Consider the following 17,194-nt stretch of genomic DNA (forward strand, 5'->3'; position numbering starts at 1 on the left):
AATGGCGAAATCGGTTAAAAAAAGTGACCTGATTAGAACTTGGAGTAATGAGCAGGATTCTGTGTTTCATATGGAACACCGTTTGGGTCCTAAAGCACGTGGTCAAAACGCAATATTTAAGCAGGTGCAAGCGCTAAATTAACATCTTCACTCGCTAAATTAACGCCTACACGCATCAAAAAAGCGCGTGCAAATGTGCTAAATAAATGGCTGCAAGCGGTGCTGCACACGTCAAATTAACGCCTAATAGCTGCCTAATAAACACCTACACACGCTAACTTAACGTGTTCTTTAATATGCTAATTATACCAGCCAATTTCCCTAGCTCCTCCTTTATTAAATCAGTTTGATGCAACAACACCACAATTGAAGATGGGGAGAAGGAACTTCCATATCCGCTGCAAACAGACCCTAAATAGCTGCACTTGGCTTCTGCTCTCCGATAATCCTGGACCACGTTAACAAGGTTGATTATTTTTAAATACTATTATTACTTAATCATAAAGTTGATCTGCTAGCTAACACAGAGGACGGATCTGTGTATGGCTATGCATTTATGTTGGAGACTGCAGAGACTGAGACAGCAGTGCAAGTAATTTAGGCCTATGTGTCACTAATATTGTAAATCTGATTAGACCAAGGGAGTATTTTATATTTAGCTAGTATATGTAGAATATATATATATACTGCTCAAAAAATAAAGGGAACACTTAAACAACACAATGTAACTCCAAGTCAATCACACTTCTGTGAAATCAAACTGTCCACTTAGGAAGCAACACTGATTGACAATACATTTCACATGCTGTTGTGCAAATGGAATAGACAACAGGTGGAAAATATAGGCAATTAGCAAGACACCCCCAATAAAGGAGTGGTTCTTGCAGGTGATAACCACAGACCACTTCTAAGTTCCTATGCTTCCTGGCTGATGTTTTGGTCACTTTTGAATGCTGGCGGTGCTTTCACTCTAGTGGTAGCATGAGATGGAGTCTACAACCCACACAAGGTGGCTCAGGTAGTGCAGCTCATCCAGGATGGCACATCAATGCGAGCTGTGGCAAGAAGGTTTGCTGTGTCTGTCAGCGTAGTGTCCAGAGCATGGAGGCGCTACCAGGAGACAGGCCAGTACATCAGGAGACGTGGAGGAGGCCGTAGGAGGGCAACAACCCAGCAGCAGGAACGCTACCTCCGCCTTTGTGCAAGGAGGAGCAGGAGGAGCACGGCCAGAGCCCTGCAAAATGACCTCCAGCAGGCCACAAATGTGCATGTGTCTGCTCAAACGGTCAGAAACAGACTCCATGAGGGTGGTATGAGGGCCCGACGTCCACAGGTGGGGGTTGTGCTTACTACAGCCCAACACCGTGCAGGACGTTTGGCATTTGCCAGAGAACACCAAGATTGGAAAATTCGCCTCTGGCGCCCTGTGCTCTTCACAGATGAAAGCAGACGTGACAGTCTGGAGACGCCGCGGAGAACGTTCTGCTGCCTGCAACATCCTCCAGCATGACCGGTTTGGCAGTGGGCCAGTCATGGTGTGGGGTGGCATTTCTTTGGGGGCCGCACAGCCCCCCATGTGCTCGCCAGAGGTAGCCTGACTGCCATTAGGTACCGAGATGAGATCCTCAGACCCCTTGAGACCATATGCTGGTGCGGTTGGCCCTGGGTTCCTCCTAATGCAAGACAATGCTAGACCTCATGTGGCTGGAGTGTGTCAGCAGTTCCTGCAAGAGGAAGGCATTGATGCTATGGACTGGCCGACCCGTTCCCCAGACCTGAATCCAATTGAACACATCTGGGACATCATGTCTTTCTCCATCCACCAACGCCATGTTGCACCACAGACTGTCCAGGAGTTGGCGGATGCTTTAGTCCAGGTCTGGGAGGAGATCCCTCAGAAGACCATCCGCCACCTCATCAGGAGCATGCCCAGGCGTTGTAGGGAGGTCATACAGGCACGTGGAGGCCACACACACTACTGAGCCTCATTTTGACTTGTTTTAAGGACATTACATCAAAGTTGGATCAGCCTGTAGTGTGGTTTTCCACTTCAATTTTGAGTGTGACTCCAAATCCAGACCTCCATGGGTTGATAAATTTGATTTCCATTGATCATTTTTGTGTGATTTTGTTGTTAGCACATTCAACTATGTAAAGAAAAAAGTATTTCATAAGAATATTTCATTCATTCAGAACTAGGATGTGTTATTTTAGTGTTCCCTTTTATTTTTTTGAGCAGTGTATTTTGTTGTAATGAATGCTGGTATTTAAATGGCTGGATTGCTAAATTAGTTACTAGTTCGCTTGATAACGTTCCTTAGCAGCACACCCCGGCCATAGTCACAGTGAACGGCACCGTCTTGTAATATTTTTACGGCCCTGCTAGTTACATAAAGGTGACTTATCAAGGAGTACTGACGTCAAACCTGTTTTTGTAATTTTAGGCAAAACAACAACTGAAGGTATAAAGCTTCAGGCAGGCTGCCTGGCTAGCTATAATTTCAATGCTACCTAGCCCTAGCAGCGCTAGCTCGCGATTAGCATGAACACATTTACAAAGATCACAAAGCTCATTTGACCGAGGACAACCCTGTAAAAATGTTGCTAATATCTACAACATATCAGCTTTCCAACAGCACAGATATTACTTTTGAATACCCTTTGAAATATGAATATTTCAACTCAGCCTACGATGTAGGAAGTAACAACTTCAGACATAAACCAGGAACGTTAACGTTAGTACTATGGCACTGTTTGAACAGGAATCGCAGTCCCATCTATGGTCTCTATTCTCTTGCAGAATGGAAACCATGCAGAGGAGCCTTGAGTGGGCTAGGGGTGGGGGGGAGGCTGATAAATGTTGGGTGTGGTTGGGGTTACTGTGGTTTTTTGTGGTTTTTTTCACTCTTCGTTCTCCTGCTGCCCATTCTATTCGTTCTTGGTCAACATTTCTATTTATGTCTTGGCTTTAAAATCCAATATTATAAAAACATTACTTGGCCACAATTTGTGACAGTTACTATAATTTAAGTGTTTTGAGGGGGGTGGGCTGTCACAATACATTATGTAGCCTAAACACAGTGTATTATTGTTACAGCCAGTTCCAGTTACCGGGCTCCTCGGACTTGGAGAGTAGCACCTTGTTATGCCATCACTCAAGAGCAACTGAGGTGTCTGATGTCCTGTGCTTTCAGTGTGTCTCAGATGGCAGATCTTCTACATGTGTCTCGATTGACAGTCAAATTGACAGTCGTCTAAGGTCAGTTGTTCTTGGGAGTAATGCTATAAACTACAGACTTTAGATGCATGGTTTCCAGTTTCTTACCAATCAAACAATTTAGAAGGACTACAACCAAGACAGCACTTTAAAATGACTATGATGACATGCATTACCTCATCCCTGCCCATTGTTACTATTTTTTCCAGACACTTCAATCTGTCACATGCACCGTTATATTCTGACATGTCAGACTTGGCTCTGAATGAAAAGATTAAGGACTTGGTGGCTGGGAACGACAAACGTGGACCGGAGGCTGTTCAATCACAATTAAGGGCTCTGGGTGCAGAGACGCAGAGTGAGGGACAGCATGCTTCGTGTTAACCCGAGGGCGGCTGCCCTCAGAGCCATGTCGCAGAGGCTGCATAGAAGGTCATACTGTGTTGCTGGACCAAACTCGTTAGGGCACCTTGATGGAAACCACAAACTGATAAGGTAGATGTATCTTTGTGATAGACACAATGATCTGTATCACTGGTGAGAAGTTGTACATTGTAACATCTCAAATTGTTCATCAACAACTTGTTCTTCAACAACTAACAGTTCAGTAAGCAATGGCCCTTGATACCATATGTCACTCATGTGGATAATAATTGTTGGTTTTCATTGCTTTGTATTTGTTTTTGTTTCAATACAAATTTAACTAGATTGGGTCTGCTGTATGGTCGGGTTTCTCCCTAAGGGTTAGCCCTCCATCTACCTGACCCCATAACTCTGAGTTGTGGTCACCAGTATGATAAGGGAGTATAAGCCAATTTGGAAATGGTGTCAACAGTGTGTTGGTATGCTCTTTGACATTTGTCTGAGGAATTTTGTAAAAATAAAATTGGGAAAATAATATTTTGTCATACGGTAAATATTTGTTTGGATTTTCTGAGTCAGAAATGCCTTAAACTGTTGTTTTGGTCTGTCCTTTCTAAGTTATGGCGATAGTGACTACCAATGATATATATATATATATATATATATGCATGGAAAGAATAATATGACATGAATAGTGTGAGCTTCACCCCCCCTAACCAACTGAAGTAATGGTGTTCACTACAGCCCTGTCCTGCACCACTTCTACTGAGGCCTGAGTCCGAGCCAGCAACCTGTGTACGAGCAGCAGGAGTGTTGCATGAGTCCTGACACCGTGCATTTGGAGTGAGCATGGTGAGAGATCACGTCAAAACTTCTCCCATGCTGCTGGTGCACTGGCGGAAAACTGGACCAGACAGAATGGTGGTGGCGGTTCAGGTGAGAGATTCGTGTGCTTGGGAAAATTGGATTATTCCCCAGATATTCAAATCAGGACATTATCAAGGGCCATCAACTGTGACAGGCATGCATTACATAAAATCAGCAAAAAAAAAAAAGAAATGGCCCCTTTTCAGGACCCTGTCTTTCAAAGATAATTTGTGAAAATCCAAATAACTCCATTGGAAAGGGTTTAAACACCGTTTCCCATGCTTGTTTAATTAACCATAAACGATTAACAGCTTACAGACGGTAGGCAATTAAAGTCACAGTTATGAAAACTTAGTAGAAAGGCCTCTTTGGTGTCCTGACTCTGAAAAACACCAAAAGAAAGATGCCCAGGGTCCTTGCTCATCTGCATGAACATGCCTTAGGCATGCTGCAAGGAGGCATGAGGACTGCAGATGTGGCCAGGGCAATAAATTGCAATGTCCGTACTGTGAGATGCCTAAGACAGCGCTACAGGGAGACAGGATGGACAGCTGATCGTCCACGCAGTGGCAGACCACGTGTAACAACACCTGCACAGGATTGGTACATCTGAACATCACACCTGCGGGACATGTGCAGGATGGCAACAACAACTGCCCAAGTTACACCAGGAACGCACAATCCCTCCATCAGTGCTCAGACTGTCTACAATAGGCTGAGAGAGGTTGGACTGAGGGTTTGTAGGACTGTTGTAAGGAAGGTCCTCACCAGACATCACCGGCAACAATGTCGCCTATGGGCACAAACCCACCATCGCTGGACCAGGCAGGACTGGCAAAAAGTGCTCTTCACTGACGTGTCTGGGTTTTGGTCTCAACAGGGGTGATGGTCGGATTTGCGTTTATCGTCGAAGGAATGAGCGTTACACCAAGGCCTGTACTCTGGAGCGGGATCGAGGTGGAGGGTCCGTCATGATGTGGGGCGGTGTGTCACAGCATCATCGGACTGAGCTTTTTGTCATTGCAGACAATCTCAACGCTGTGCGTTACAGGGAAGACACCCTCCTCCCTCATGTGGTACCCTTCCTGCAGGCTCATCCAGACATGACCATCCAGCATGACAATGCCACCAGCCATACTGCTCGTTCTGTGCATGATTCCCTGCAAGACAGGAATGTCAGTGTTCTGCCATGGCCAGCGAAGAGCCCGGATCTCAATCCCATTGAGCACGTCTGGGAACTGTGGATCGGAGGGTGAGGGCTAGGGCCATTCCTCCCAAAAATGTCCGGGAACTTGCACGTGCCTTGGTGGAAGAGTGGGGTAACATCTCACAGCAAGAACTGGCAAATCTGGTGCAGTCCATGAAGAGGAGATGCACTGCAGTACTTAATGCAGCTGGTGGTCACACCAGATACTGACTGTTACTTTTGATTTTGACCCCCCCCCCTCTGTTCAGGGACACATTTCTTTTAGTCTGTGGAACTTCTTTTTATGTCTCAGTTGTTGAATCTCATGTTCATACAAATATTTACAGATGTTAAGTTTGCTGAAAATAAACGCAGTTGACAGGGAGAGGACTTTTCTTTTTTTTGCTGAGTTTAAGTGCCGTTTGGAAGATGAACTATAATGCTATCTGAAGAAGAAAATTAAGATACGCCAGAAGATGAGTGCCAGGAAGGAGGGGGGTGGTCAGCTGTGCTCGCAAATTGATTTAGGGTTGCCCTAAACTGTTTATTTGGGGTATAAGGGGATTTTGGAGATCTACACACTGGGAAGTTTACAGTAATTTGGGTTAATAATGCATTGAGATACCGATCTGTCATTAACATGCCACTCAAGATAGTGTAAGACAGGGATAAACGGGGGTCGTAATGAGAAAAGTTAATACCTGTAATATAAGTCTGGGTTTTGGTCTCAACAGGGGTGATGCATAGACATACTGTCTATTTATGGTTCCCTGTTTGTAAATGTACATTCTAACAGTGTCAGTGTATGCTAAGTGGAGAGTCTCTAATCTTCAAGTGAGACTCAATTTGAAGCACTAAGGACTGTCATTCTAAATTTGGGTTGGATAATTTATCAATTGTTTTAATTGTCAATCGGAAAGGAGAGAAAGAGAGAGAGAGCACTGGCCTTAAGCTGTGAGGAGAGCAGAAAGTGAGGGGAGGGTGCATTGCTCAAATCTATTGATTCTAGGAAGGGTTACCTCCCAGGAAACCTTTATCTTTTCGTGTCCTCCAGGAGGGAGGTTATTAGAGAACCCACTAGATGGTAGCTTGGGCTAACCATGATGGGGTACTTGATAGTAGGGGTTTACCATGTCATCAGAATCCTAATGTTAAAGCGCATCAATACATATGGCTTGCTGAATGATACAGTGCAATTAATTATATACAAGGCCCATAGTCTGTGTCTTGCTTTGACACCTGAGGATTAAGGAGACTGGCATGGAGACTAGCATCCCATTGGCATAGAACAGAACTGATGGACGGTTCTTGCCCCAATTTAGTTGTACGACGAGAGATGGAAATAAGAGTGTGAATAGTGTGATATTATCAGAGGCCTCATAGGTGTAAATAGACAAGTAATTGTTCCTGCCTAGCAACAGATGTATTGGCTGTCTAGATGTGCAAGGAGTTGACTACGCCCAGTGGAGGATATAAATATATGTACTTGTGGAAACATGCCATTGTCTTTGCAGCTGTTTGACCCAGTGGGTGAATCAACTTGGTTTGAGCTTTGACTAGTTGTCTGTTAAAGTAAAACTATTTATTTAGAACCTAACAATAGGCTATTACATTATGCTACAACTGATGTAATATCACCTTGATATGAAACCGTTACGCAGCGGAATTACGCTTCACATTTGGTAGAGATGCTCTTTGGGATCTATTCATTGATATTAGAATGGGTGTCCAACAATTGGCTCCTCTATTATTTGTAACATTTAATCCAATATGGCTGCCAATACTGAATCAGATTTTGGAAAGGTGATATTACTGTTGAATTTTGTTGCCATTTATAATAAGAAAGCTTGTGTATTTGTGATTAGTGGACCAGTCTTCAACAATATACCATTATATTTCATAAGTAATCTGCCCAAAGTGGCAGAAATGGCCTGGAAACACTAGAAATACCTGTAAACCACTCAAATTTTGTTGAAGTACTACATGAATCACCTTAACAAATGGCTTTAAAAATATATTGTTACGAGATTCTTCCTGGGAAGGAGAGGCTGACCAAAACGCAGCGTGGTTACTTTTATACGTCTTTAATAAAGATGATAAATGAACAATATGCAAAAACAATAAATGTGAAAAAACCGAAACAGCCCTATCTGGTGCAACAAAAACAAAGACAGGAACAATCACCCACAAAACCCAACACCAAACAGGCTACCTAAATATGGTTCCCAATCAGAGACAATGACTAACACCTGCCTCTGATTGAGAACCATATCAGGCCAAACACAGAAACAGACAAACAAGACATCCAACATAGAATGCCCACTCAGATCACACCCTGACCAAACAAAACATAGAACATACAAATCAAACTATGGTCAGGGTGTGACATATATACAGTGCCTTCAGATAGTATTCACACCCCTTGACTTTTTCCACATTTTGTATTTTCCATTTTTTCCACATTTGTCCCAGCCTGAATTTAAAATGTATAAAATGTAGATTTTTTTTTGGTCACTGGCCTACACAATACCCCCATAATGTCAAAGTGGAATTGTGTTTTTTTCCCCACAAATGTATTAAAAATGAAAAGCTGAAATATTTTTAGTCAATGCCTAAAGTTCAGGAGTAAAAATGTGCTTAACAAGTCTCATAATAAGTTGCATGGATTCACTCTGTGTGCAATAATAATAATCGTGTTAAACATAATTTTTGAATGACTACCTCATCTTTGTACCCCACACAATTATCTGTAAGGTCCCTCAGTCGACCAGTGAATTTCAAACACAGATTCAACCACAAAGACCAGGGAAGATTTCCAAGGCCTTGCAAAGAAGGGCACCTATTGGTAGATGGGTAAAAATAAAATAAAAGCAGACATTGAATATCCCTTTGAGCATGGTGAAGTTATTAATGACACTTTTAATGGTGTATCAATACACCCAGTCACTACAAAGATACAGGTGTCCTTCCTTATTTAGTTGCCGGAGGTCACACCCTGACCATAGTTTGCTTTGTATGTTTTGTTTGGTCAGGGTGTGATCACCATGAGGCCAATGATGACTTTAAAACAGTTAGAGTGTTAGGAGAACTGAGGATGGATCAACAACATTGTAGTTACTCCACAATACTAACCTAATTGACAGAGGGAAAAGAATGAAGCCTGCAGAAGCCTACAGAATAAAACTATTCCAAAGCATGCATTCTTTTTGCAACAAGGCACTAAAGTAATAATGTAAAGCTATTTACTTTTTATCCTGAATACAAAGTGTTATGTTTAGGTACAATCCAATATAATACATTACTGAGTTTCACTCTCCATATTTACAAGCATAGTGGTGGCTGCACCATGTTATGGGTATGCTTGTAATCATTAAGGATTAGTGTGTTTTCAGGATAAAAAATAAACTGAATGGAGCTAAGCACGGGCAAAATACTAGAGGAAAAATTGGAACAGTCTGCTTTCCACCAGACACTCTGAGATGAATTCACCTTTCAGCAGGACAATAACCTAAAACACAAGGCCACATCTACACTGGAGTTGCTTACCAAGAAGACAGTGAATGTTCCCTGAGTGGCCGAGTTACAGTTTTGACTAAAATCTACTTCAAAATCTATGACAAGACCTGAATATGGTTGTCTAGCAATGATCAACAACCAATTGAATAGAGCTTGAAGAATTCTGAAAAAAATAATGACCAAATGCTGTACAATCCAGGTGTGGAAAGCTCTTCAATACTTACCCAGAAAGACTCACAGTTGTAATCACTGCCAGAAGTGCTTCTACAAAGTCATGACTCAGGGGTGTGAATACTTATGCAAATTAGATATTTATGTATTTAATTTTCAATAAATTAGCAAAAATGTCTAAAAATATGTTTTCAGTTTGTCATTATGTGGTATTATTTTTTTGTAGATGGGTGAGAAACAAATATTTTAATCAATTTTGAATTCAGGCTGTAACACAACAAAATGTTGAATAAGTCAAGCGGTATGAATACTTTCTGAAGGCACTGTAGGATAGTACTGCTTTTATAGCCTAGAATAACGCATTACCATGGCTACAGTATCTCGAATTGGGTTGGGGTGGTGCAAGCGTGTGCAGGTTGACTCATTATTTATTTTTTAAAACCATGACCAAGATACAAAGTTCAAGATACACAGTACTTTTCTGACAATGCTGGGTAAACACTGCATCAGCTACTGCATTGTGTATCTCCATAGACGCTATACTATAGGCCACCGTTTCCCAAACTCGGTCCTCGGGACTCTAAGGGCTGCACATTTTGGTTTTTGCCCTAACACAGCACAGCTGATTTCAAATTATCAAAGCTTGATGATTAATTGATTATTTGAATCAGCTATGTAGTTCTAGGGCAAATATCTAAATGGTGCAGCCTTTTGTCCAGATGGGATAGGGCAGTGTGATGGCGATTGCGTCATTTGTGGACCTGTTGGGGCATATGCAAACTGAAGTGGGTCTAGGGGGGAGGTGATATGATCCTTGACTAGTCTCTCAAAGCACTTCATGATGACAGAAGTGAGTGCTACGGGGCAGTAGTCATTTAGTGCAGTTATCTTTGCCACCTTGGGTACAGAAACAATGGTGGGGATGCATGTGGGGACAACAGACTGGGATAGGGAGCGATTGAATATATCCGTAAACACACCAGGAAGCTGGTCTGCGCATGCTCTGAGTAATTGACTCTGTCAGCCAGCAGACAGGGGTGAGGCTAATCAACTACTGTACTGAACTGTTCTTTTCTTCCTATTTCAAGGTTGTTGTTTTTTTTTCTAGTAATTTGGGTTCTTCGCTGATTGAGTGTAAGGATCAATACAGGAGTTTTTATTTTCCTTTCTTTTGAGCACAAACTACAGAACAGATAGAGGAGAGTAAAGGTACAGTGAGTAGTTACATTTATGTTTTTACAAAGCATAACAGCTTATCCTTTACTCTATCAGTAAAGGATTCTCTTGTGGAAATTCCCTCTCGTGCCCAAGAGAGGTACGTTTTGAAGTGTTGAGAAATCCTCCACTACCAGCCTACAGTAAATACGGACATTAGTCAATTATGAGAGTAAAGTCTTTCTCATTTAAGTCAAGTGAACAGGCAAAGCTGTCAAATTGCTATTGCATGCATATTTGGCTTTCTACCCATTTACAGGACTAACTCCCTCCCTACCTCCACCTCTTGCCCCAGGAAGGAGAGGTGATATTTAACCATAGATGTGCTGGAGACAAAATGTCAAGTGATCAGCAGGAAGCCATGGAAGAAATGTGAAGTGAAGGATGTAGCTGACATACCAGTAAGAAGCATAGCATGTCTCATAGAGACGTAATATAGCAAACAAAAATCCGGGACACTCAAATTAGTATCACAAATGTTATCTGTCACATGCAACAAATACAACAGGTGTCGTAGACTTTAGGTGTAGACAATAACAAGGCTTTATACAAGGGGTACCGTTACCGAGTCAATGTGTTGTGTGGGGTTACAGGTTAGTCAAGGTAATTGTGGTAATATGTACGAGACCAGTCAAAAGTTTGGACACACTTACTCATTCAAGGGTTTTTCTTTATCTTTACTATTGTCTTCATTGTAGAATAATAGTGAAGACATCAAAACTATGAAATAACACATATGGAATCATGTAGTAACCAAAAAGCTGTTAAACAAATCAACATTTTATTTTATATTTTAGATCCTTCAAAGTAGCCACCCTTTACCAGCTTTTCACACTCTTGGCATTCTCTCAACCAGCTTCACCTGGAATGATTTTCCAACTGTTTAAAGGAGTTCCCACATATGCTTGGCTGCTTTTTCTTCACTCTGTGATCCAACTCATCCCAAACCATCTCAATTGGGTTGAGGTTGGGTGATTGTGGAGGCCAGATCATCTGATGCAGCACTCCATCACTCTCCTTCTCAGTCAAATAGCCCTTACACAGCCTGGAGGTGTGTTGGGTCATTGTCCTGTTGAAAAACAAATGACAGTCCCACTAAGCACAAACCAGATGGAATGACGTATCGCTGCAGAATGCTGTGGTAGCCATGCTGGTTAAGTGCGCCTTGAATTTGGAATAAATCACAGACAGTGTCACCAGCAAAGAACCCCCACACCATCACACCTCCTCCTCCATGCTTCACGGTGGGAACCACACATAGAGAGATAATCTGTTCACCTACACCGCACCTCGAAGACACGGTGGTTAGAACCAAAAATCTCAGATTTGGACAGATTTCCACCAGTCTAATGTCCGTTGCTCATGTCTCTTGGCCCAAGCACGTCTCTTCTTCTTATTGGTGTCCTTTAGTAGTGGTTTCTTTGCAGCAATTCAACCATGAAGGGCTGATTTATGCAGTCTCCTCTGAACACTTGATGTTGAGATGTGTCTGTTACTTGAACTCTGTTCTGTTAACTTTAATGAAGTTATCCTCTGCAGCAGTGGTAACTCTGGGTCTTCCTTTCCTGTGGCGTTCTGAATGAGAGCCAGTTTCATCATAGCGCTTGATGGTCTTTGCAACTGCACTTGAAGAAACTTTCAAAGTTCTTGACATTTTCCAGATTGACTGACCTTCAGGTCTTAAAGCAATGATGGACTGTCATTTCTCTTTGCTTATTTGAGCTGTTCTTGCCATAATATGGACTTGGTCATTTACCAAATAGGGCTATCTTCTGTATACCACTCCTACCTTGCCACAACACAACTGATTGGCTCAAACACATTAAGAAGGAAAGAAATTCCACCAATTAACTTTTAACAAGGCACACCTGTTAATTGAAATGCATTCCAGGTGACTACCTCATGAAGCTGGTTGAGAGATTGCCAAGAGTGTGACAAGCTATAATCAAGACAAAGGGTGGCTACTTGAAGAATCTCAAATATAAAATACATTATGATTTGTTTAACACTTTTTTTGGTTATTACATGATTCCATATGTGTCTTCACTATTATTCTACAATGTAGAAAATAGTAAAAATAAAGAAAAACCTTGAGTAGGTGTGTCCAAACGTTTGACTGGTACTGTACATCTAGGTAGGGGTAAAGTGACTATGCATAGATAATAAACAGCGAGTAGCAGCAGCGTAAAAAAGTGTGGGGGGGCAATGCAAATAGTCCGGGTAGCCATTTGATTAGCTGTTGAGCAGTCTTGTGGCTTGGGGGTAGAAGCTGTTAAGAAGCCTTTTGGATCTAGACTTGTATAACTTTTTGAGGATATTTTCAGTCTCCTGAGGGGGAATAGGTGTTGTTGTGCCCTCTCTACGGCTGTATTGGTGTATTTGGACCATGATAGTATGTTGGCGATGTGGACACCAAGGAACTTGAAGCTCTCAACCTGCTCCACTACAGCCCCGTTGATGAGAATGGGGGCATGCTCACCCTCCTTTTCCTATAGCCCACGGTCATCTCCTTTGCCTTGATCATGTTGATGGAGAAGTTGTTGTCCTGGCACCACACTGCCAGGTCTCTGACCTCCCGTGTCATCGGCAAACGTGATAATGGTGCTGGTTACTGCGTGCTTATCCACGCAGTAATTGGTGAACAGGGCTGTACAGGAGGGGACTAAACACGCACCCCTGATGAGCCCCCGTGTTGAGGATCATCGTGGCAGATGGGTTTTGTCCTACCCTTACGACCTGGGGGCGGCCCATCAGGAAGACCAGGATCCAGTTGCAGAGGGAGGTGTTTAGTCCCAGGGTCAGCTTAGTGATGAGCTCTGAGGGCACTATGGTTTTGAACGCTGAGCTGTAGCCAACGAACAGCATTCTGACGTAGGTGTTCCTTTTGTCCAGGTGGGAAAGGGCAGTGTGGAGTGCAATAGAGATTGTCTTATCTGTGGATCTGTTGGGGTGGTATGCGAATTGGAGAGGATCAAGGGTTTCTGGGATGATGCTGTTGATGTGAGCCATGACCAAACTTTCAAAGCACTTCGTGGCTACAGATGTGAGTGCTACATGTCGGTAGTCATTTAGGTAGGTTACCTTTGTGTTCTTGGGCACAGGGACTATGGTGTTCTGCTTGAAACATGTTGGTATTACAGACTCAGTCAGGGACAGGTTGAAAATGTCAGTGAAGACACTTGCCAGTTGTCAGCGCATGCTCGGAGTACACATCTTGGTAATCTATCTGGCCCTTCGGCCTGTTTTAAAGGTCTATAGAGAGCGTGATCACACAGTCGTCGGGAACAGCTGGTGCTCTCATGCATGCTTCAGTGTTTGCTTCAAAGCGAGCATAAGTAATTTAGCTCCAGCAGGTGTATCTCACTGATCATCCCTAAAGCCAACACCTCATTTGGTAGCCTTTCGTTCCAGTTCTCTGCTGCCTGTGACTGGAACAAATTGCAAAAATCGCTGAAGTTGGGGACTTTTATCTCCCTCACCAACTTCAAACATCTGCTATCTAAGCAGCTAACCGATCGCTGCAGCTGTACATAGTCTATCGGTAAATAGCCCACCCATTTTTACCTACCTCATCCCCATACTGTTTTTATTGATTTACTTTTCTGCTCTTTTGCACACCAATATCTCTACCTGTACATGACCATCTGATCATTTATCACTCCAGTGTTAATCTGCAAAATTGTAATTATTCGCCTACCTCCTCATGCCTTTTGCACACAATGTATATAGACTCCCCTTTTTTTTCGACTGTGTTATTGACTTGTTAATTGTTTACTCCATGTGTAACTCTGTGTTGTCTGTTCACACTGCTATGCTTTATCTTGGCCAGGTCGCAGTTGCAAATGAGAACTTGTTCTCAACTAGCCTACCTGGTTAAATAAAGGTGAAATAAAAAAAATGTAAAAGCTCATCTGGTATGCTCATGTCACTAGGCAGCTCACGGCTGGGCTTCCCTTTGTAGTCCATAATAGTTTGCAAGACCTGCCACATCCGACGAGCGTTGGAGCCAGTGTAGAGGATTCAATCTTAGTCCGGTATTGTCGCTTTGTCTGTTCTGATATGCAGAAGTTATTTTCGGTCATAAGAGACGGTGGCAGAAACATTATACACAAAATAAGTTACAAACAACGCGAAAAAACACACAAAATAGCACAATTGGTTAGGAGCGCTTAAAACGATATGTTTGGTATGGTTAGATAGAGGTTACTTAAGGCTAAAACAAAAGGAGCGTGGTTGGTCGGGCGAACATCTAACAACACAAAGGTTACGTGTTGGAGTCTCATCACGGACAACTTTAACAACTACTTACTACTTTTTAGCTACTTAGCATGTTAGCTAACCCTTCCCCTAACCCTTGAACCTAACCTTGACTGTAACCTTGACCGTAACCTTAAGCCGAACCCTTAGCCTAGCTAACTTTAGCCACCTAGCTAACATTAGGCACCTATCTAACGCTAGCCACAGCAAATGTAATTCGTAATCATACAAAATCATACAAAATGGATGATGGACATTCGCAAATTAAGAAATACCATACCAAATGTAACATATTTGAGTGTCCCGGATTTTTCATTTACTATGTTACGTCTACCCCGGAGTCCAGGTTGGCTTACAGGGTGTGGGGAGTATGATTTTTTAAAATGAAAATCTCTTACCACTAAACAGGTGTATGGGCAGTGTATGGCATCTATCTACTGTACGTTGGGAAAAGTGTGGAACTCCGCAGCAATAAAATGTACCATCCAACAAGGTAGAGTCTGGCTAGTAGGGTTTTGTTCTTCCTGGTCAGGTCAATAGGTCAGGAAAAATATACCGTATGTACTGTAACCACAAAACCCCTTCAGCTGAATGACCTACTGGTGTATTGTTGCTTTAGTTTGACTAACCTGTAGTAATGACCTATAGTAGTGAGCCCATACCTTGTGTCCAGTGCCTGCCACAGTCATCGTCGACACATGTCCAGACTGTCCAACAGTAGAGTGCCTGGATGACCCCATCATAGCGGAGATGGCCAATCTGTCCCTCCAGACATACAACAGAAAGCGTTGCCTTACCAACTACTACACTCTCCTCAACCTAACAGGAGCTAGCATGCAGGTCGGTGAGTTCATTCTGTTGAATGGCAAATATGACAATTTTGCTATTGAAATAAAATGTTACTTTGCTATTGTCTTGGAGAGGAGTAGGAGGCACTTAACCAGCATGAGATGAGGTGCAACCAAAAATCATAAAAGCATTTTAAGGAAATAGATGTGACTCTTGCTCACAAAACTTGATATTGTGACAACTATTTCAAGTTAAAATCACTTTGCTGTCATCTTCACAGTGGGTTGAGTGTCCGTCCTACTTTGTGGAGTTCACCGTTCAAGAGACGGTCTCTGCTAAGGACAATCCTGATGTTGATCTGACCCAATGTAAAATGATGGACTGTGAATTTTCAATGGAGTACTACACTACAGCTACACACTATCACATTCTGAAATAGGTAAAAAGGGAAAACCAACTGATCAAAATGATGATTTGTATGTGACAAGCTGGCAACTACTGTAGACCCACATCAGCATCACACCATTCTCAGTGATTTCACTATGTCATCATATCCTGTTTTTCTGTTTGACCAATAATATGCTGTGTTCTGTTCCCTAGCACAAGGGCTTGGCACAGGCTCTCACACCACTCTGGATGACGGCATGTTTGAGATCAAACTTCCCATCGAGTTCAAGTGTGAAATCTTTGAACCAGAGGTTGGGAATTTCCACAACAGTGCCATCATGCCATATCATGATGAAACCTCAGTAACATAGAGACAGCACAGCAGTAACCTCAGAAATTGGGCAGATGAGACCCCCACAATGCAGGAGTTTGTTCCAGATCTGACTAAATTGTGATGTAAATTCAGGACCAAGACTAGGTCTAGGGGTAGGGGAAAGGAAGGGGTTGATCTCAGAGTGGGCATAATGTTCTGATTGTCCCATTTCATAAGCACTTAAAGTTATTATCATTTTTATGTCCATCTCTCAGGCTAGAGAAGAAGTGATGATGAGAACCATAAACATGCACACACACACTGCTTGCTGTGGGGTCGTGGTGGTCCTATCCCCCACCTCAAAGAGCCTCACCAGCAGCAAGCAACTGTCCAGGCAAGAGAAAAAACAACTTGGGACTGGACAGGTTTCAAATCTTATTGATAAACATCTTACGTTACTGCAATAACAGCTTATTAACAATTTTTTTATGAGATACAAAGCTATTTGGTAACGAGGGCACTATGACTCCAATACTTCCTCTTTTGCCCTGGCTGGATGTTTCTTTTGCTATTTTGGATCACATATGTAAAGAATTCCACAACATTGTACTGTATGATAATATGAACTATGATGTGTGTGTATCAGAGCAATAAATTAATGGTTTACAATGAATATATTTTCAATGGTCATAATTTATTCAACTGTATCCAATTCATATGGAGCCCTGGAGGTGACATTGACACATGTTTTATACAATTAAACATGTTCTCATCTGACGTGAAGGGCAAAAGTGTGCGTTTCAAAACCATGATTAATGTCAAACAAATGACTCACAAATATTTCGCAATCTGGCACTGTGGTTTTACAGTAGATGGAGTTGTGGTGCACAATAGCAAATGAAAGTCACAGCGC

At 42.4% G+C, this 17,194-nt stretch overlaps 1 protein-coding gene and 1 long non-coding RNA gene across 2 annotated transcripts; both read left to right on the forward strand.

The window, feature by feature from the left end:
- The first annotated feature begins 134 nt into the window (after positions 1-134).
- On the forward strand, positions 135-4,115 carry LOC112248749. The gene is made up of 3 exons (XR_002953271.2): positions 135-466; positions 3,098-3,259; positions 3,427-4,115. It is a non-coding gene; the product is annotated as an uncharacterized LOC112248749 (long non-coding RNA).
- A 6,728-nt stretch (positions 4,116-10,843) lies between these two features.
- Positions 10,844-16,754, forward strand: LOC112260507 (fetuin-B; the record flags this gene model as incomplete). The annotated part of the gene is made up of 5 exons (XM_024435672.2): positions 10,844-10,936; positions 15,201-15,285; positions 15,466-15,632; positions 15,862-16,020; positions 16,182-16,754. Coding segments are annotated over 4 exons (504 nt in total), but the record flags the coding sequence as incomplete, so codon positions are not given.
- Positions 16,755-17,194: the final 440 nt, after the last annotated feature.

Source organism: Oncorhynchus tshawytscha, linkage group LG01 (genome assembly GCF_018296145.1).
Source record: "Oncorhynchus tshawytscha isolate Ot180627B linkage group LG01, Otsh_v2.0, whole genome shotgun sequence".
Taxonomy (NCBI): domain Eukaryota; kingdom Metazoa; phylum Chordata; class Actinopteri; order Salmoniformes; family Salmonidae; genus Oncorhynchus; species Oncorhynchus tshawytscha.